The sequence below is a fragment of the Quercus lobata genome, chromosome 6, assembly GCF_001633185.2.
Source record: "Quercus lobata isolate SW786 chromosome 6, ValleyOak3.0 Primary Assembly, whole genome shotgun sequence".
Lineage (NCBI taxonomy): Eukaryota > Viridiplantae > Streptophyta > Magnoliopsida > Fagales > Fagaceae > Quercus > Quercus lobata.
The window spans coordinates 45063836-45085490 of record NC_044909.1 but is presented as its reverse complement, the minus strand read 5'-3'; the positions used below and the strand labels follow the sequence as shown (position 1 = coordinate 45085490).

General features: G+C 40.8%; 2 protein-coding genes across 2 annotated transcripts; one reads left to right on the top strand and one right to left on the bottom strand.

Annotated features, from left to right (window-relative positions):
- Positions 1 to 6734: 6734 nt before the first annotated feature.
- Positions 6735 to 8183, bottom strand: LOC115950353 (anthocyanidin 3-O-glucosyltransferase 5-like). Its single transcript, XM_031067561.1, has one exon. The coding sequence runs from the start codon at positions 8178 to 8180 to the stop codon at positions 6735 to 6737; it is 1446 nt and encodes a 481-aa protein (XP_030923421.1). The 5' UTR covers positions 8181 to 8183.
- A 9986-nt stretch (positions 8184 to 18169) lies between these two features.
- LOC115950352 lies at positions 18170 to 19060 on the top strand. The gene is made up of 2 exons (XM_031067560.1): positions 18170 to 18366; positions 18838 to 19060. The coding sequence occupies exons 1-2, from the start codon at positions 18170 to 18172 to the stop codon at positions 19058 to 19060; spliced, it is 420 nt and encodes a 139-aa protein (XP_030923420.1).
- The last annotated feature ends 2595 nt before the right edge of the window (positions 19061 to 21655 follow it).

Sequence of the window (21655 nt, the reverse complement as noted above, 5' to 3'; positions counted from 1 at the left end):
ACCCACAACATCCGTTCTCTAGATGACCATGTTTCAGATAAAAACACAATCATAGGATCTTGAGCTTGTACAATATCAATAAGCTCCTGAACTGCACAACGGTTCCCAAGCCCTCGGCAGTTCCATGCTAAAAGTTTCATGGTTGTCGACGGGGCTGCCCAACAGCCTCCACCGTTAAATTATCTGAAAAAGCTACCCTCTTCCTACACCTCTCACTTCCTTCCTCCAAAACCCCATCCTCCTCTTGTCTTGAACGTTTAGACAGAACTACTCCCAAAGGGTCAAGGACCATACTAGATTGTCTAGGGATGCGAGTAAACTTAGAAGGACTTGGAGTAGGTGAAGATGACTTCTCTTGTGTAAACAAATTTTTCAAGAAAATGGCTGACCCCATCATCCTAGACCCCACACCACCCTGTAAAGAATCAGAACCATCTTCCACTCGATCAAAACGAGACAACTCACCATCAATCTCATCCAACTTTGCTTGAAAAGACTGTGAAGAAGTGCATTCGGTCAAAGATGTCTCATTGCCATGACCCGGGTCCATGTCCACTTTGTCCAAACCTCTTGCACCACTACTAGATCACCCTGCTTATCCCTATTAGACTGAACTCGCTGCTGGTCCGTTGTCACAGTCCTCTGGTCTAATTGCACTTCAGTCCGTCCCTGCCTCTCTTGCATTCTGATAGGAGAAGTTTGTTCAACACCCCCCTTAACGTCCTCCTCATAACCAGCCACCCTAACAATCGTCCTCTTTGCCAAGTTCGGAGTACTAGCTCGCAACCACGGGCCAAACTGCTGGTTTTTCGCCGGCAAGGATCCCTTTCTGTTCTGCCATAGAGAGCAGTCCCGATCTTGATGGGTAAGACAACCACACCAATAGCATAGATTGGGCAAGCGCACATATTTAAAACTAACCCAACTCTCTTCCCCATTCTCAAACTCAACCTTCCTGCCTCTACTCAGGGGTTTTGTAATATCAATAGATACACGTACTCGCATATAATTACCCCCTTCAAACTCCTCAGCGTCACCAGATCCCGGAATCACCGTACCCACCAACGAGACGATATCAGAAGCAATACGCATGATTAAACTCCCTAATGGAAGATCATGAACCTGAATCCAGAAGCTAACCCTATCAAAATTCAACCCCTTCACCTCTGCTGGTCTCGAAACTCTCTTTAACGCAACCAGATTTTTATCAAAAGACCATGGTTCTCCCGCTAAAACTTTATCTATATCAGATTCCTCCATGCAAACAAATAACACACAGTGATTTCCCACATCCCTTACCTCAAAACCCTTCTTAACGTGCCAAAGTAGCTTAAAAGTTCTAGCAATCGCTTCCATACTAAGCACTCTACCTGTGAAAAACCAAGCCGCCAAGAGGTAAGGACCGTCCCCACTGTTTCCACACACCCTATACTTATTTCCTTCAGTTTCAGTTAAGGAGAAAGTTGCCCACATCGCCGAGAGGTTTTCCATCATCCTCACAGTTCAACAGACCACGTCCTTCTGATCAAAACGCTAAAGAAAATCAGAAAAACAGAAGCCTAACTCTGAGAGTAGGCACTTCTTCTACTGTCGCGTAGGGTTTTGCACGAGCCCTAGGGTAGAGAAACTTCAAATATGATTTGATACTTTTTCAAATAAAATTTCTATCTTTTTTTTTTTTTTTCCAGCCACTTTTACCATCTTAAGGTGGCACGCATATACAAAGAGAGGGAGATGCTTCCAAAATATCATGGAAGGCTGAAGTTTTGTTTGAAAAAGAAAGAGAAACAAAAGTTACATATAAAAGACAGATCTCACTATCAAAGTTCCTCTTTGGAAAAAAAACTCAAATACAAACAATTCTATCAAATATAGAATCAAAAAGAGATCTTCAGCATCCTCAACATATTTTTTAAAAGATAATGAAGATAACTGTTTTAAATTTATTTGAGTAGAAACCAATTTTTATATAAATTTTGATCATTTAATTATATTTCAGGTCGATCGAAAGGATACAAAATGCTCAACTGGAATATCTAACTTCTAGGATAAGGATTTGGACTCTGAAATTGCCTAACTTAATAGGAATTTTTGTGAAATGTACAAATTAACAATGAGAACAAGAAAACGCCTACATTACAAGTAGAAACATAAATTAGTTAAGTGTATATAATAAAATTTATAGTATCTGTAGGGACACGATTATTCACAACCCAAGAATGACATTGGGCTCGTATGTAAAGGACCCGAACAATATAATTTGTAGAGTGTGGGCTTGAAAGACTGGATCTTGGTCACTAGACACCAGTCTAGTCGTGGTTTTTATGGAAGTTCATATGAGGGTGGATCTGGCTTGACTAGCAAAACTTTTCTTCAGTGCAACCTATGGGGTTTTTGTCCTCGGACCCCGTCCGAGGAGTTTAGTGTTCTTCTTATTATCCCTTTTTTAGGACCTTTTCCTCTAGAGGAATCCCCCTTCCCCCTTGGTTCTTCTTCCCTTTTATACTAGTAGTTACTTCCCTTTCAATGTCCACGTGTAAGTTTTACTTTCTGGGATGGAGACTTGTCCTATCAGCCCATACCTAAAGTGGTTGGGAGTAGACGTAAAAGTTGAATAGCATGGTGAAGAGCATGGGCCTGTCAGACGCAGAGTTCTTTATTACAGTATTGGCAGCTTTTTCACTTGTCCTGTCCCTGCATTAAACTCGTTCTTCTTCTTTAAGTGTCTTGTGAGATGCTGAGTGTGCAATCGTCCTTGGCCACATCCTTGGGCCTTTTTGGGGCTTTCATTATGCGTTCTCGGCAATAGGTCCCCTCGGCCTGGGTCTTGGCCCTTAATATAAAGTGGGTCGGGACCACAAATTCCCCGGCCCCACAATAGCCCCTCAAAATCCTACTGCCCGACCTCGTGGTTGGGGAGGAGGGTTTTGGTGATCTTAGGCCCAAACCATAGCTTGCCCAGTTCCGCACTTCATTAATGTTGGGGTTTCTCCATTTGCATGGGAGGCGCACCGGATTATGAGACATCCCCCTAGATTTACTCACGCAGCGTCCTCGACGTTTCAGTGTTCGAGGCGCGCCATTAATATGCCCCCTTCACGAGGCTATCCAAATTTTATGGTTGCAGACGGCGCTGGGAGTTGAGCAAAATCCATCTCGTCTGTAGCATTTCTTAGGAACCTGCGTAGATTAAACGTCTCCAACTTGCCTTCTATATAAGAAGCAGGATAGGAGGTTACTCTCTTCACATACAAAATCCTTTGGCCTCTTCAAATTCTCAACCCTTCAGCTGTGCTCCTAGTTTTCGTCTTCAGTGCAATTAAGCCTTAGAGTAATATGTTCAAGGCACGAATGGGGGTGAAGGAACCACACCCGCTCCAGAGGCACTGAGTCTCTCCGAGTCTCAGGATGGCGCGGTCAGGGCAAGAAAGACAAAGACTAAAGACAGTTCTCCGTTTTCACAAGGTGGGAGCGGGTCCTCCGCCTCTTTCAGTCAAAATCCAAAGCAGGTACTGGTCGCGTCAGATTTTTGGTGCGACAGCAGTGGGATTTCCCGTCATCAAAACTAGCCGCTCTCTCGCGAGCGCTGCTAATGTGGAGGCTCATCAACTTCTTGTGTGGCCATCCACGAATACTCCACTCCCTGCACCTTTTCTTCAAAGGTGTTAATCCCACGTCAAGTTCTTTTACTGCCTGAGTTATGGACATGTAAAAGTATTGAGAAAGGGTTTCCTTAGACAACATTTTGGAACTACTGCATCTTTCTTCTCTGCAGCTCTTCTTTTGCTTCTCCTTTGTATTTTTTCTCTTTGCTTATGCAGTTAGCTTCTAGTATTGGCTTACTTAAACTCCTTTATTGTACGTTGTACGTTGTACTAGTTATTTGTCTTAATAAAAGATGATTCTGTTTCATTCTAAATATTTTTCTTTTCTACAGTACTTACTTTGTGAATGGATGTATTTCATGTGTATTTTTATTTAACGACACTCGGGGCAAGAAACCTCGTATCAAAGAGCTATTAATTTAAACCTATTGAGACTATCAAATATAATAATACCAACCCACAACAGATTAAACTTATGAGACTAACCGAGATAACAGCTGAGTGCACCGTAATGCGCTTGAGGTAGTTGCCCAAGAATGAGAAACCCAAAATAAACCATCCGAGAGGGTTGCCGAGTAGTGTGGAACTTTGGCCGTGTTTTCGATAACATCTGGCCTCTGATCCGAGGACCGAGGTATGATTGTACCGGGTTGTGTCCAAAACTTGTAATTTTTCTTTAAAGTAGCTGGTTTCCCCATAGGCTTGAGTCCGAGGACCATACAAGGCCTTGGTTTTGTCCAAAACTTGTAGTTTTTCTTTAAAGTAGTTAGTTTCCTCATAAGCTTGAGTCCGAGGACCATACAAGGCCTTGGTTCTGTCCAAAACTTGTAATTTCTCTTTAAAGTAGTTGGTTTCCCCATAAGCTTGAGTCCAAGGACCATACAATGCCTTGGTTCTGTCCAAAACTTGTAGTTTCTCTTTAAAGTAGTTAGTTTCCCCATAGGCTTGAGTCCAAGGACCATACAAGGCCTTGATTCTGTCCAAAACTTGTAGTTTTTCTTTAAAGTAGTTAGTTTCCTCATAAGCTTGAGTCCGAGGACCATACAAGGCCTTGGTTCTGTCCAAAACTTGTAATTTCTCTTTAAAGTAGTTGGTTTCCCCATAAGCTTGAGTCCAAGGACCATACAATGCCTTGGTTCTGTCCAAAACTTGTAGTTTCTCTTTAAAGTAGTTAGTTTCCCCATAGGCTTGAGTCCAAGGACCATACAAGGCCTTGATTCTGTCCAAAACTTGTAGTTTTTCTTTAAAGTAGTTAGTTTCCTCATAAGCTTGAGTCCGAGGACCATACAAGGCCTTGGTTCTGTCCAAAACTTGTAATTTCTCTTTAAAGTAGTTGGTTTCCCCATAAGCTTGAGTCCGAGGACCATACAAGGTCTTGGTTCTGTCCAAAACTTGTAGTTTTTCTTTTGAGTAATTTTTTTTTTTTTTTTTTTTGAAGATTAGCCCCTCGACCAAGGTGGGGAGCGTTAGCTTGATGTTGGAAGCCCCTAGAGCTGCCCGTGCCATTGACACTGCGAGGCGTAGCCCCTAGCGGAAATTTATGTCGGGACAACAACAGCGTGTTGCTGGAAATAGATGAGCTTTCGCAGACCCTTATTTGACAGAGGCTTGACTCCGCCACCACCTGTACCAACGCGCAAGCCTTCCCACAGACGGCGCCAATTGTAGGGACACGATTATTCACTACCCAAGAATGACATTGGGCTCGTATGTAAAGGGCCCGAACAATATAATTTGTAGAGTGTGGGCTTAAAAGGCTGGATCTTGGTCACTGGACAGCGGTCTAGTCGTGGTTTTTATGAAAGTTCATATGAGGGTGGATCTGGCTTGACTAGCAAAACTTTTCTTCAGTGCAACCTATGGGGTTTTTGTCCTCGGACCCCTTCCGAGGAGCTTAGTGTTCTTCTTATTATCCCTTTTTTATGACCTTTTCCTCTGGAGGAATCCCCCTTCCCCCTTGGTTCTTCTTCCCTTTTATACTAGTAGTTACTTCCCTTTCAATGTCCACGTGTAAGTTTTACTTTCTGGGATGGAGACTTGTCCTATCAGCCCATACCTAAAGTAGTTGGGAGTAGATGTAAAAGTTGAATAGGAAGAGCATGGGCCTGTCAGACGCAGAGTTCTTTATTACAGTATTGGCAGCTTTTTCACTTGTCCTGTCTCTGCATTAAATTCGTCCTTCTTCTTTAAGTGTCTTGTGAGATGCTGAGTGTGAGATCGTCCTCAGCCACATCCTTGGGCCTTTTTGGGGCTTTCATTATGCGTCCTCGGTAATAGGTCTCCTCGGCCTGGATCTTGGGCCCTTAATGTAAAGTGGGCCGGGACCACAAATTCCCCGGCCCCATAGTATCCATAATTATGGTTTTAAAAACCGGATCAGGGCAAAATTGAATTTGCCTCTAGTTCCGATTTTTCTAAGTTTTTTGCCAATTTTGGCTAGTTTTGGGCATTTTTATTAGACCTAACTAGTATCCGATTTTCAGTTGAGCTGATCAAACTGACTGGCCCAGTCTGATTAAAACCATGTCTATAACATTAATTTAAAGAGTGATGCTAGAGATAGTGCATATTTCATCAATCATATAAAATAATTAAACATTTATATGATATATTTTAAAAATGATACCAATCATATTTATTAGCACATCAATTTATAAAATTTTATTATATAACTTATAATAATTTTAATATATTCCTAATTTAAAATCAAGAAACAAAGATACAAGTTACAACACATTAGTAGAGAGTAAAGATTACATAGTGATGGGAAAGAGTAATTTAACAACTATGAAAGAAAATACATTACTAAGATTGATAATAATTGTAAAAATATTTACAAGAAATAAGAATTGGATGAGCTATAGATAACTATACATTACACTAAATATGTCACTTATGATTAAAAAGATATCTCATATATCTTGTATATACATATTTTCTCTTTTAACATGTGAGTCACAATGTCACATATAGATGTGAGGTTCACATAAATTATATGAGAGGGGATGCATATACTCTATACAGAAATTGATTATTAGCAATGAGCACCAAAGTTACTTTAACACGGGTAGATTCTTAAAAGAAAAAGAAAATTCCATCGAGACCTTGGACTGGTGGCTCAAGAAGCCTTCAGTCCTTCACCTTCATGCGTTGCATGTGTATCTCACAGTGTTTTGCCACCTGAGACAGCTGATTATTTGAGGAGCCACCTTCAGATAAAGCTTTCTCTGCATCACATTTAAGCTGCTTAACTCTAGCCCTTATTACATTCCCTTCTGGATTGTCTTCCATGATCTTTCTCACCACCGTCTCTATCTCCTCTCTCCCCACCACTTCCTTCGTCGGCAATACCTTAGATCGAACAGCCACGCCAAACTCCTCATTCAGCAACGTAGCGTTCATTCTCTGCTCTGCGTATAGTGGCCATGCTATCATTGGCACTGCACTGGTGATGCTCTCAATCGTCGAGTTCCAACCACAGTGTGACAAAAACCCTCCAACCGAGTCGTGGCTCAAGATATCCACCTGTGGGGCCCACATGGGGACCACTATCCCTAACTTGTAGGTCCGATTCAAGAACCCTTCTGGCAAATATTCAGACACATCATTCTCTCCACTCCCTACGGTGAAAAATGCCGCATCTGCACCATTTGTAGCTGGTGGGCGCACCACCCAAATAAATTTCTGTTGGCTCAACTCTAACCCCCAAGCTAGCTCGATTGTTTGCTCGTGTGACAACGAACCACCACTCCCAAATGAGACATAAATCACAGACTCGTTTGGTTGCTTGTCTAACCACTCAAACAACTGGCTTGTCGAACTAGTCGACCCAATTGATCTCCTTAATGGACCGACTGTATAAATCGGTACCTTAGCAACCTGACCTAAGAGACTCTCATCTCTCAGTGCTGCAAGTGTTGTAGGCTCCAAATCTTCCCAGGTGTTCAACAAAATCCCATCGCTTAATGGTATTTCAATCCCCATTCGTATAAGCTCATGATACTGCTGGTTGTTTCGGTCTAGCATGGCGTCAAATACTTCATGGGGTCGAAGTGACCTGCAACCTGGGATTATGAATGGTTCTTTTTGGTCTTCATATTCACCTTCCACTTCCTTATCTAGGATTGGAGAATATAGAAACATAGCAAGGAACCATGCATTTGAAGCGATATAAACGTACTTGAGCATCTGTAACTCATCAGCTATGGGAAAAAATTCTGTACCAAAAAGATCAGCAATGAGAATGGTGGGATGGGACTTCATGGCAGATATTGAAGACCGAAAGGCTGGCCTGACTTCACGCATCATTATTGAAAGTAGTGAAACAGTTGTAGTTTTAGCGTCCACTAGGCTGGAGATATCTGGTGGTGGGAGTTGGACGATGTCGAAGAGTTTTGGGGACATGGCTGACTCAATAACTTGGGACTCAGCAGGAGAGGTGTGAGAAGCAATGACCAAGACGGTGACTTGGAAGTTGTGGTGTGTGACCAAGCGCTTACCAAGCTCGAGGACTGGGATTAGGTGCCCTAGGCCAGGGCTGGAGAGAAGTGCTGCATGTGGCTTTGAGCTCATCATAGATCTAATTGAGAATAGACAAAAGAATCGATGAAACGAAGGGTGCGATGATTGTTTAGCTTATGAAGAAATAAAGTTGAACTCTTGGGCGTAAGATGTCTAGGGTGTTTGAAATATTAAGTGAATAAACAAATTTTGAAAAAACAAATACATCCTGAACAATCAACAATAACCAAAAAAATATAAACAAGTTTTGATAAAACAAATATATCCTGAACAGTCAACAAGAACAGAAAAATAGAAGAGAGAATTTAAAAAACGGTCTCACGATGCAATAGAACTACGCAGGAATCGTTATCTTTTAGGAGAAGAGAAGAATATCTATATTGTTTCGATTGAGATAGAGACCAATTACAACAACTGATAAGGTGACGTTTACAATATCTTATAAAAAAAAATAATAATAAGCTCACTCCAAACAAATGTGAAACGCACAATAATAATCAAAGTGTTTGAAACAAACCCGCACCACCACATGGTTGGGTAAGTAATAAAATTCGTCACTCCAAACCAACGTAAAACTCACAATAATAATCAAAGTGTTTCAAACAAACCCGCACCACCACATGGTTGGGTAAGTGATACAACTTGTCAGTACAGGTATCGGTGAAATTCCTGGCCCAAAAAGAAGGATATTAAAAAAAACAAAAGTAAAAAGACAAGAACTAAGCTGTTACAAGTCAACTGGGGGGGTGTCATTGTCTCTGGGGCGTCACAGATTGAGAGACCTTAATTGAGGTCATTTTCAATTTTTCATAGTTGCATAAGCATAATGCGACCGGTTCAATTGCATGGGGTTTTTTAATTACTTTTGGCCTGGAAATATCCTCCGCGCCAACCTTCGTAAAGTCGTCGTCTAGTTGGATTTATATGGTGACGCTTCGAAAATTAAAAGATAGAAATTACACTAGTTGCTAGTTTTTTTTATTGTAATAATTTGCAATTAAAAACATACTGACAATAACAAAGATTAAGACGGTGATGTTGGTGGGTCAAGGATGGAGATCATGAAGTTGCAAATAACGGGGCAATATAACAGTGCTGCATGCGCGCTGCTTTGAGACTCGATGAACATAACAAACAAAGGGAGAAAAATAATTATATTTTATTTTCTTCAATGTTTTTTTTATAAATAATTCACATTAACCCCATCTATTCTTTTCTTAATCAGATTAATTTCAGATTATATATATATATATAGTCAAATAAGATAAACTTGCCTCTGAGCACGCACTCACACGCATGTTCAAAGGCTCTTCTACTTTTTAGGTAAATTTTAATAATTTTTTGATCTCTTATACAAAATGCACTAAAAAATTAAACATGTGAGTATGTGACTCTAGGCTACTACTAAACTTAGGAAAGCACTTCCCAAACCCAACTCTCACAATACATTCTAACATATATTTAGATCTAGACAACATGAAATAATTATCTCATGATGCTGCTTTGTTAGGAATGTAGACTCCATAATGAACTTTAGTAGCCAGGTTGTCAATATGAAGGGACTTCAAAATGGTGACATATCATTTGTAGCATGGACTTCACGTCCCCTACCCGTTGATTGCAAACTTTTATCCTAAAATCATAAAACACAGTTCATTACAGAGGCTGCATACAAAAATAGTTGTTGCTATAGAGGATAGGGATGAAGGAAGAACATTATAAATGCTTAATGATAATGGGTGGAAGTTTGAAGTTGTGTTTGTGAGAATTTGTAGGCAGATTTTTTTTAAAGCAATACTTCACCATAGTTTATCTTATCCAATAGTTTTCTTCTTTTTTTTTTTTGTTGGCAATATCGGTGGTTAGTTAAGGAATAAGAAAGAATTTTGAACAATTAAATTTTTTTTTTTAATAAAATAAAAGATAATGATTAGAAGTTAATTAGGAGTAAAGCTTCAATTGAAATCAGGAAAAAAAAATTGAATTCAAATAGGAGAACGTGTGCCTGGGATTTGAAGAGGTATGCTAAATTTTAGGAAGATGGGTGAATGTGGGATTTGATTTTTTTTTTTTTTTTTTAATTTTGTTATTGAATTTCCTTCAATGTCCTATTTTTTATTTTTTAAGTATAGTGATAATATAATATATTAGGGGTATTTTTGACAATAGAAAAAGCAATAACTACCTTTTCGAATCCTCTTAATATATATAGAAAGATAAAATATTTCAAACACCTAAAGTTTAATTCACATTTGAAATTTAAAACACAATACAAACTAAACTATACTTAGATGAAGTATTTATAAGGACCAAAATTATCTAGAGTTCCTAGAGTAATTTACTATGCAGAATTTTTTAGATTTTCACATTCATTTTTCAATTAAAAGGTTTGGATTATTCTGATAAAATAAATAAATAAAAGGTTAGGATTATGCCAAAACCATAATACAAATCCATTAACATGGTCATACAATTATATTTCCAAAAAAAAAAATCTAAAATTTATTCACATTAATTCTGTCAAGCTAGCCTAAATAAATGAGGAACACCAAAACTCTCTCGCTCTCTCCTATTCCTACGGCCAATCTTCATCCCTTATACTCCAATTTGTGTTAAATTAAGGTAACACGTTTTTGAAACTAGAAGCAGTTTCTACTTGGAAAAAGAAAAAGAAAAAAGAAGAGTAGAAAAGGAAGAATGTCACATGATCTTAGCCAAAATATCGAGAGAGGAAAACGTGAGGGCACTATCACTCACTCAAATTTTTAGTTTTTAAAAAAAGGAGGACAAAAATCCTTTTTTTTTGGACTAAAACCCAATTTGAAAATTTCCTGAAATATTACATACCCACCTCAGTGCTTTTGTGCTTTTGTCGATGAGGCCTTTCAGTGCTGTTGTGCTTTCTTGCTTTCTTTTGGATTTGTCTGTTAATCATACTTTTTGTTTTAGTTTTGCATTCTTATTCCTCTGATTAATATGTGCCTGGTTTAACTTTTTACTTCTTCTTTTTTCTACTCTGTCTTATTTGACTTTTTTTTTTTTGGTCGTTTTTTCCTAGTTATTTTTTTGCTCAGTCATTTATTTAAGTTAATGGAATTGAATTCATTAAGTTTGAGTTTTTTTTAAGCGTGGATTGATGATGCAGCATAATCCTAGCCTCTTATTATAAATTGAAGGTAAAAATTTATATAACTCTACATGATAGAGTAGTATAAGAACTCTATAGAATTTTGATCCTTTTTATTATAATAACTTCCCACATTCTCCACTTTGTATTCTAAAAAACTACATATGTGGGTTTCAGTTAGCTCAACAGGTAAAATCTCTGATGGTTGTATAAGAGATCTACGGTTCAATCCCCGCCTACACCAAAAACTGATTAGTGTCTTGGTCTGATGATAAAAAGTTATTATCAAGAGCGGACGTCATAGGTTGAAACTTTCTCTCTAAAAAAAAGAACTATATATAATTTTTTGTACTTTTATTTAATTTAATTTTAAAAAAATAAATATATGTGAATCATGTGATTATAACTACATATTTGGATTAAAAATTAACTAATTTAATTGTGCATTAGATGTATAAAAAAAAATACTTACTTTGTACCACATAATTTAAAAAAAAAAAAATAGTGTTTACCAAGGTACCAATTATGCTTGTACTTGGACTTTCATAATTTAAATAAGTTTAAAAATGTGTGCTTTCTTTCCCCCACATCAAAAGATTCAATTCAACGCAGCTTAAATCTGTTTTGGATAATGTTTTGTTACTATCCTATCGCAATGACATTTCAATTAATCTCTCATATATATATATATATATATATATATATATATATCAGAAGATACAACATTTGGAAGGAAAAAAATGAAATCCAATACACTAAGGGTCCGTTTGGATAAAGCTAAAAACTGAAAACTAAAAAACACTATAGCAAAATAATTTTTAAATGTATGAATAGTACCGTGTGACCCATTTTTAATGAAAAAGTTACTGAAAAGTGAAATTTGTGGGTCCGTGAACAGTACACGATGTGCACTGATGGGCTGAAAAAATGGAAAAAGTCAAACTTTGCGGCGACTGTTCATTGAACAGTGCATGAACAGTAGCCACAAGTCTCACAAACGCATGAAAAAAAAAAAAAAAAAAAAAAAAAAAAAAAAAAAAAAAAAAAAAAAAAAAAACGCAAACGCAGACGTGCTGTTTTCAGCCCAATCCAAACGTAGCCTAAGTGTGCGTTTAGATACCACTTATTTTATTGAAAACTAAAAATAATAAAAAAATATTTTTTAGTTACTATTCACTATTGTTTAGTACTGTTCATTTGCCTATTTGTACCGTTCATGCCCCATGAACAATGCAAGAGATACTGATCTAAAGAAAAAAAAAAATGCAAATACAGTAGACACAAACGCAGATGCCAATCCAAACAAACACTAATTAAGCTCAAAAAGATCCCTATCCCCCAAAAAAGTCCACTCCACCAAGTTCAAAGAAAGTACCTAGCCCCTCCGCAAAAAGAAGCCGACATAACTAGGGAGAGACACTTCAAAGTTCAAACCTTGGCACCTTGAAGCTGATGACCCAGTAGATACCATAAACAAATAAACCCAACAACAGCCGAAAGATGATATAATCTTGAAATAACTATAGAAAACCCAAGCCAACATTTCCTTTTCATAGGACCTACTTATGGCCTCTTACTAACATCAACCGCTTAGAACAATGTTTTTGTTACTAACATATCACAGTGACATTTTAATTGATCTCTCATATATAGAGTGACCATTTTCAACAATGACAATGATAAAATTGAAGGCAACAACAATAATGAAGAGGGAGAGAGATTTAGTTGGGAATAAAACTCACCCAAAATCTATTTCAATTTGAAAAGAATTATATATCAAAATTCTAACATTTTAATCAATAATGTATCTAATTGTTTTACTTTTACTCTTATTAATAATACATGCACATAAAATTATGTGTTATGAATATTTATATTTGATATTATTTAATATATTTACAGAACTTTATGTACAAAACTAAAAAAATAATTTTAAAGATAACAACAAACATATAGTTCAACACATCTAGAGTATGTTTATAAATAATTTAACAAGATATTCCAGAAATATGAATAAGCTTATTTTGGAAAATATATACCTAGAACTTGACTAAAATATTTAATTAAAATTAAAAGAACAAAAATTTTATGTCATGAGTCTTTTTTTTTTTTTTTAATTATTTCAATTACATATTGAATTGAAAAATGGGTTGTACAGCACTGGACCTCCAGGGCCATTTGGGCCTTAGACCCAAGCTCTACAATATGACTCAAGGTTCCTAACACCCCTATCAGAAACTGGGCTTAAGGCCCACTAGGGTCATGAGCGCAAATCCTATGGCATTATGTTTGGCCAAAAACCCGTTAGGCCGATCGTTGAAATATATGCTCATTAATTCGTAGCCAAGAAGTTGTCCGGCACGTCCCATCTCCAACGTGTGTGACTGCTCAAGAAGGCCATATCCCAAATGCCCAACGACTCCTTAAGAAATACCACCGCCGAACATCACCCCCCTTGAAGTGGGAATCAGTTCCAATGCCACCCTCACCACACCCCACTCCCAACTAAACATCCACTTAGCGATAACAATATTGGACCTCCATTCCCACTAGCCATAAGAGTAATCATGATTTTTCCACTAATTTTGGGCTATAAATATATGAGGCTAAGGAAAAGAAGGGGGTTGTTGAAAGTTTGGGGAAGAAAGTCTAGAACCAAGAATAATAGTCGTAAAAAGTGAGAGGAAAACAATACAAAGGTTGGAGAGATATTGCTGGGTCTCTAGGTTAGAATCACCTGGAGTAGGAAATCCAAAACCCACATTATAAATATATTGTGAGCCCAAGAGCGAGCCAGACCTTTTAAGCTCGTTTGGGGTGCGCAAAATTGGCATCGTCTATGGGAATCTCCTACAAAGCCATGGTTTGGCCGAGACTCATGCCCAAAAGATGTCCAAGAGACGGTCAGAAGGTTCTGCTGAAAGTGGTTCAGTGGGATCTTTTCGAGGGTCCATATGGCGAGAGCAAAGGCAAAGGGAGCGTGAACACGAGGAAGAACGGTTTGGCCTTGGAGAGGGGTCATACCAAACGAACCGGGCAGTATCGGATGCATTGGGGCACATGCAATTGGATGAGAGAGATTAGGAGCTTGAACGGTTGTGTAGACTGGTAAGAGATTTGGAGTTGAAGGCAAGGGGTAGGCACTGAAGAAGGGACCAAGATAACCAAGCAGGGGCGTCTATGAATGGAGGAGATCGCAATGGTACCAGGTCCGATCAGTCCAATTCCCATCGACACCGAGACCGTTCAAGCTCACGGGAGTCCCGTAGACGCCGGGACCGTTCACATTCACAGGAGTCCCGTCGACATTGGGAACGTTCACGTTCACGGGAGTATAAAGGCCAGGGTTTGGATTCCCCTGAAGAGCAACGGCCCCATAATGCAGCCATGGATGCTATAAGCTGTGCCTTACGAAAAGCTGCTCGATTGCCATTCTCAGATGACATTGAACGGGCCCCAATGCCGAATAGGTTCACCCGATCACCATTTAATTCCTATGATGGGAAAACGAACCCGATGGAGCACATCAGCCATTATATCGAAATGATGTCTTTGCATACTCATAACGATGCACTGATGTGTAAGGTATTTCCCTCAAGCCTTGGGCCCACAGCATTGAGATGGTTTAATGGGTTATAGAAGGGTACCATTCACAGTTTTGCCGAGTTGATCTAAGAATTCGCTGTCCAATTTATAACCTGCAGCCAGGTACCGCAACTGGTGGACGGGTTGCTTTCTATGAAAATCAGGGTGGGGGAAACCCTTCGCAGTTATGCTAGTCGGTATTGGGAGCTTTACAATGCGATAGGTGGAGGCAACAAAAAGATTGCGGTGAGCACCTTTAGGATGGGGCTCCCCAAGGACTCCGGACTACAAGAATCACTAACAAAGAAGCCTCCAAAAGGTATGGGGCAACTAATGAGGCGCATTGAAGAGTACAAATGTCTCAAAGATAATTGACTGCAGAGTAAAGGTAAGGCCCTGCTAGTGAATCGCCCTCGATAGCCCAGATTTCAACCCCAGCCCCGAAAGGATCTAAGAAGTATAAATGGGAGAGGTGAATGTGACGTTCAAAGAGCCGATGCATAACATCATAGACCGGATTAAGAACGAGTCATATTTCAGATGGCCGAACAAGATGGGGGGTAACTCGTATCGGAGGAACCAAAGCTTGTATTGTACGTATCACAAAGATAAGGGTCATACCACTAAGCAATGTCAAGTGTTGAAAGATCATCTAGGGCAGCTAGTGAAGGCAGGATATTTGAAGGAACTTGCGGTGGATTCCGGAAATTGAGGTATTGGCCAGGGTGCTCAACAAAGGGGAAATTCTCTCCCACCACCATTGGGAGTGATTGAAGTCATCCACGCTGTCCCGAGGGGTTCGATTATAGCCAGAAGAGGAGTACTAACCGTAGTATCCATGGGAAACTGAGCAGGAGAGCAATCACCCGAGAAAAAGATAAAGATTGGACAAGAGCCCATCACTTTTGGCAATGATGATTTAGAGGGAACGGTCTAGCCATACAACAACACATTGGTAATCACAGCCCGGATAAACGGTTTCTTGGTCAAAAGAGTGATGGTAGACCAATGGAGTAGGGTCGATGTGATGTATCTGAACCTATTCAAAGGGCTTGGGTTAAAAAACTGGGACCTATCAAAGTATGATACGCCACTAGTCAAGTTCGATGGCAGGGTGGTCGCTCCTGAGGGACAAATATTTCTTTCCATAAATATGGAAGATAAGGAGGTGATGGTAGCATTCATAGTGGTCAATTCATTTTCTCCATACACGGCGATTCTAGGACAGCCGTAGATCCACGTAATGGGGGTTGTTCCATCCACTTTGCATGTAAAGGTCAAATTTCCCACTGAGCAGGGTGTAACCGTGGTAAGGGGGAGCCAACAAGTAGCCAAGCAATGCCTGGCGGCCGCAATTAATAAGAAGAATGAGCAGGCCAAGCAGAAGGAAAGCGTCGTGGAAGCCCCTTCATAGCAATTACAGAATCCTCGGGAGGGAGTAGGGGCTAGTTGTGCCAAACAATTAATCATCGTAAAGATACTACCAGATATTGACCGGTATTTTCAAGTAGGGGCAAGTATGACAGATGAGGATAAGGTAGAAATGTTGCTATTTCTGATGCGGAATGTAGACGTGTTTGCATGGAGCCCGTATAAGGTGCTCGAGGTTGATCCCGAGTTCATCGTCCACAAGCTTAATGTAGACCCATCATTTCCTCCAAAAAAGCAGAAGCCGAGAAGGTCGGCCAAGGAACACGTCGAGGCAATAAGGCAAAAGGTCGAGAAGTTAAAAGAGGCCGGGGCAATAAAGGAAATCTTCTTCCAATATTGGCTAGTAAATACCGTGGTGGTTAGAAAGAAGAATGGCAAATGGAGAGTCTATGTAGATTTCATGGATTTAAACCGAGCCTGCCCCAAGGACCCATTCCCTATGCCAAAGATAGATCAATTAATCGATGCTACCTATGGGCACTCGAGGATGAGTTTTCTGGATGCCTTTCAGAGCTACCATCAGTTCGCCTTAGCTGCCGAGAATCAGGAGAAGACGACATTCATCTCCCTAGACGCAAACTACCACTACACTGTGATGCCCTTCGGGCTGAAGAATGCTGCGGCAACATATCAGCGAATGATGACTAGAATGTTTCGGGACAAGATTGGGCGTACAGTTAAGGTATATATCGACGACATGGTGGTAAAAAGTAAGCAGGAGGCACAGCAAATAGAGGATCTTCGAGGTGTATTTGAAGTGCTTCGGCAACATAAGCTACACCTAAACGCGGACAAATGTGCCTTTGGAGTAGGAGCTGGCAAGTTCCTTGGTTATCTAATCACCAGTCGCGGGATAGAGGTTAACCCCAATCAGATCAACATCGTGCAATGCCTTAAGCCCCCAAGCAATCCGAATGAGATACAAATCTTGACCGAAATGTTAGCTGCCCTTAACCGGTTCATTTCTAAGTTTACTGATCGCTGCCGTCTGTTCTACCAACTTCTAAAGAAATGGAATAGATTTCAATGGAATGAGGAGTGTGAAAGAGCTTTCCAAGATTTGAAGGAATATTTGACATGGGCACACATGTTAGCCGCCCCGGAACCTGGGGAGGACTTGTTCATGTACCTCTTGGTGTCTGATCATGCTGTGAGTACCGTGCTTTTAAGGGACCGAGGGATGCAGCAACCCGTGTACTATGTTAGCAAAACTATGGTCGATGCTGATACTAGATACTTACCCCTAGAGAAGTTGGTGTTACCATTAGTGAATGCTACCAAGAAGTTACCTCACTATTTTCAAGCCCATACTGTCTATGTCCTAACCGAGTACCCATTACAATCGTTATTGAAGAGATCTGATTTCATGGGCCGGATAGCCAAGTGGGGGACCCGGCTAGGGTCCTTTGATATAAGGTACAGGCCAAGGAGTTCGGTGAAAGGCCAAATTCTTACTGACTTTGTTGTAGAGTTTTCACCGAAGAACGAAGGAGAAATGATTTTTCATGTAGAGTGTCGCCCGTGGAAGGTATTTGTGGACAGTGCATCAAGTGCTATGGGGGCTGGTGTCAGGATTGTCATTATCACCCTGGAAGGAGTACAATTAGAGCATTCTTTTAAGTTAGGGTTCAGGGCCTCTAACAACGAAGCTGAGTACAAGGCCTTGCTCGTTGGGTTGAGAACAGTTTTAGGTATGGGTGCCCAAGATGTAGAGATTTATTCAGATTCTCAGCTGGTCGTCAGCTAAGTGCAAGGCAGTTTTGAAGCCAGGGATTCTTGAATGAAACAATGCTTACAGGTGGTGAAGCAAGTCATGAGTAAGTTTTGTACGGCAAAGGTAGCTCAGGTTCCCCGGGGATAGAATAGACATGCTGACTCTCTAGTCACGTTGGCATCATCAATGACGGAGGATGTGCCATGGTTAATCAAGGTAGAACTCATAGAGGAGCAAAGTATTGATACACCGATTGGTGTTGGTGTTGCGGTGATTTCGTCGACCGAACGATGTTGGATGGACCTAATCATTGACTTCTTAGTCGAGGATCGAGTCCTGAATGATGAGAAGGAAGCTAATAGGGTTCGTCGAGTAGCTGCTCGGTACTAGTTATCGGTAGATTGTAAGCTCTACATGAGGTCTTTTGGGGTTTCGTACCTTTTGTGCCTACGCCCCGAGAAAGTTAATGAACTCTTGGCCGAGCTACATGATGGGGTTTGTGATAGTCACATAAGGGGACGTTCTTTGACACACCGAGCAATGACTCAAGGGTCCTAATGGCCTCAAATGCAAAAAGATGCAACTGAGTATGTGCGGAAATGTAAACAGTGCCAGAAGCATGCCCCCTTGATCCACCAACCAACAAGCTATCTGAACCCGGTCAACAGTGCTTGGCCTTTTGCACAGTGGGGGCTAGATATTCTCGGCCCATTTCCCCAGGCCACAAGCAATAGGAGGTTTATGTTAGTAGCTATCGACTACTTCACCAAATAGGCGGAAGTGGAGGCGCTAGACAATATTAGGGACGTAGACATTAAAAAGTTCATGTGAAAGAACATAATCACGAGATTTAGGGTGCCGGACTCTCTTATATCTGATAACGGATTGCAGTTCGACAGCAAGGCCTTTCGCGAGTTTTGTAGTGATCTTGGCGTCAAGAACAGGTACTCCACCCCGGCGTATCCACAAAGTAATGGACAAGCTGAAGCCACTAACAAGGCGATTGTAAATGGATTGAAGAAAAGGCTGGACGGTGCAAAGGGCAGGTGGGCCGAGGAGCTACCCAGCATTCTGTAGGCATACCGAATGACTCTCAAGAGATCAACAGGAGAAACCCCGTTCTTCTTGACATATGGGGCAGAAGCCGTGATACCGACTGAGGTAAGCCTATGCAATACACGGGTTGAAGAATTTACTCTAGCCCGGAACGATGGGTTAATGGTGGAGCATTTGGATTTGTTAGAAGAATACCGAGAAGCGGCGACCATTCGACTAGCCGAGTATCAACAGAAACTCGTGTGGCACTACAACCGGTGTGTAAGAACAAGGGAATTCAATGCCAGAGACCTGGTGCTATGGAAAGCAGTAGGAAACATGCGGGATATGAACGTTGGGAAACTGGCCCCTACCTAGGAAGGGCCTTACAATGTTACCGCTATCGCAGGAGCGGGAGCGGGAGCTTATTACTTGGAGGATCTAGATGAAAGACCGCTTCCCCGGCCATGGAATGTCCACAACTTAAAGAAGTTCTACCACTGATCAGTTAAACATGGGAGCATAAATTGAATGAAACATTGTATATATGCTTTATAAAGTAATATTAAGATGATGTTTATTACTGCAGGTGCATTTAAATTCCATGATTGATCTATTAGCACCAGCCAACGAATAAGGAAAAAGTTAAGGAAACCAAGGCAACATGTTTTATGCTAAGGACAAAAATCTATCCCCGATTTGATTCTCATCACTGGGCAGGTGGAAACCATAATCAAAAAATTTCTAAGGACAAAAACCTGTCCCCGTTCGATTCCTATCACCGAACAGATGGTAATCAAAAAATTTCTAAGGACAGAAACCTGTCCCCGGTTCGATTCCTATCACCGGACAGGTGGAAACCTTAATCAAAAAAATTTCTAAGGACAAAAACCTATCCCCAGTTTGATTCCTATCACTGGGCTGGTGGAAATCTTAATCAAAAATTTCTGAGGACGGGAATCTGTCCCCGGTTCGATTCCTATCACCGGGCAGGTGGAAATCTTATTAAAATTTCTAAGGGCAAAAACCTGTCCCCAGTTCGATTCCTATCACCAAGTAGGTGGAAATATTATTAAAATTTCTAAGAATAGAAACCTGTCCCCGATTTGATTCTCATCACCGGGCAGGTGGAAACCTTAATCAAAACTTTATAAAGACAGAAACCTGTCCCCGGACAGGCAGAAACCTTGGTCTAAATTCTCTAAAGACCTGTTCCCAGCTCGGTCCTCGTCACCAGATAGGTGAGGGCCTCATGCTAAGTATCCCCAATGGTGTTCTAGTAAAACTTCTCGCAGTAAAAGGCTTCATGTCCAGGAATTATTTTGGGCCTATCCCAAACCATTATAGTGGTACAAGGGTACCTTCCCCTGGATCGCCCGACTAGAAAATGAAAATAATTACCCGGACGTGCTAAAACAAAGCCTAACAACCTTAAGACAACCATACACATTACTCGGTATCCAAAGCCAAGAAACAAAGCTGTTAATGCAAACAGAAGTACATAAAATAAAACCATTGTTCAATCACCACAGCCCAGTGACCATAGGAAAACAAGCCCGAAAATAAATATAATTAAAGTTAAAGCCATTGTTCGGTCACCACAGCCCGGTGACCTTAGGCAAATCATAAAAAGAGAAAGTAAAGTAAAAGCAAACATAGATGAAACAACTAGTTAAACGTGAATGTTAAACGGCTGGGTCGACAAGCAAGGGTCGAGCTGCTTCATCGGCTGGCTGACTGTGAATGTCCTTGATCCATAACTACTAGGATTATTCATTATCTGCAACATGGAGGGTGCTGGAAACCTCAAGATCAATGTGGGCATTAATCACTTGGACCAACTCCCTTATGCTGGTGGTTTCTTCCTCGTCCGCAACATCGGCCAAACTCTGGGAGGGGGCCAGAGGAGCCGAGTAGGGGATTTGGCCTAGGTCTCTCAAAGGGGAGTCCTCGGGCACTCCCATCACCTAGAGGGCTGCCAGCCAACCCTCCCCAAACCCATGGAGCCGTACCTGGTAGACAACAGGCTCCGCAGACTTCTCGACATCTGCAAAACCCTCGTTATACCATTTTTTTTGCAAGCTTCAAGGGCCGCTTTAAGGTCAGTTATCTGATCGACCTGGGCCAAAGTTAAGACTGTTCACCTCTGCTAATTTAAGCTAGACGCCCTCCAGCCGACCCTCTACCTCAGCTATTTTCTTCTCCACCAGTAAGCCCTCGAAGGATTAAGCTTTCTTCTCCGCAGCCTCGATAGCCTTGCCCTTTTCCTTTACGTTGGCATTGGCAATGTCCTTCAACACTTTTTCCCGGTCAGCATCCTCAACAAGCTCCTTCAGTCTCTCACCAAGGATGTGAGTCATCTGCATAGATTGGTAACATAAAAACAAGTGTGAGGATAGAAGAATGATTCATGTATTTAAATAAACAAAAAAGGAAGGAGAGAGAAATCACCGCCACAGTGTGCCATTGTAACCGTTGTACCAACGAGTCCTCGTCCCCCTTAGAGAAAAAGCGAACATCCTCGGGCAACAGTAAGCCGTGCACTAGGCTCTGGGCCACCCTTCCCACCACGCCCTTATCCCATACTATTGCAATGGTCGTAGCTAGCAGAGGCCCTGCACCAAACTTAAAGGTAGG

What these genes read in the sequence shown, in the direction of transcription:
- LOC115950353 (XM_031067561.1), bottom strand. Translation starts at nt 8,180, where the DNA reads ATGATGAGCTCAAAGCCACATGCAGCACTTCTCTCCAGCCCTGGCCTA.
- LOC115950352 (XM_031067560.1), top strand. Translation starts at nt 18,170, where the DNA reads ATGACGGAGGATGTGCCATGGTTAATCAAGGTAGAACTCATAGAGGAG. An exon ending in GTTCGTCGAGTAGCTGCTCG is followed by an intron (nt 18,367 to 18,837) that starts GTACTAGTTATC and finishes CACGAGATTTAG; the next exon opens with GGTGCCGGACTCTCTTATAT.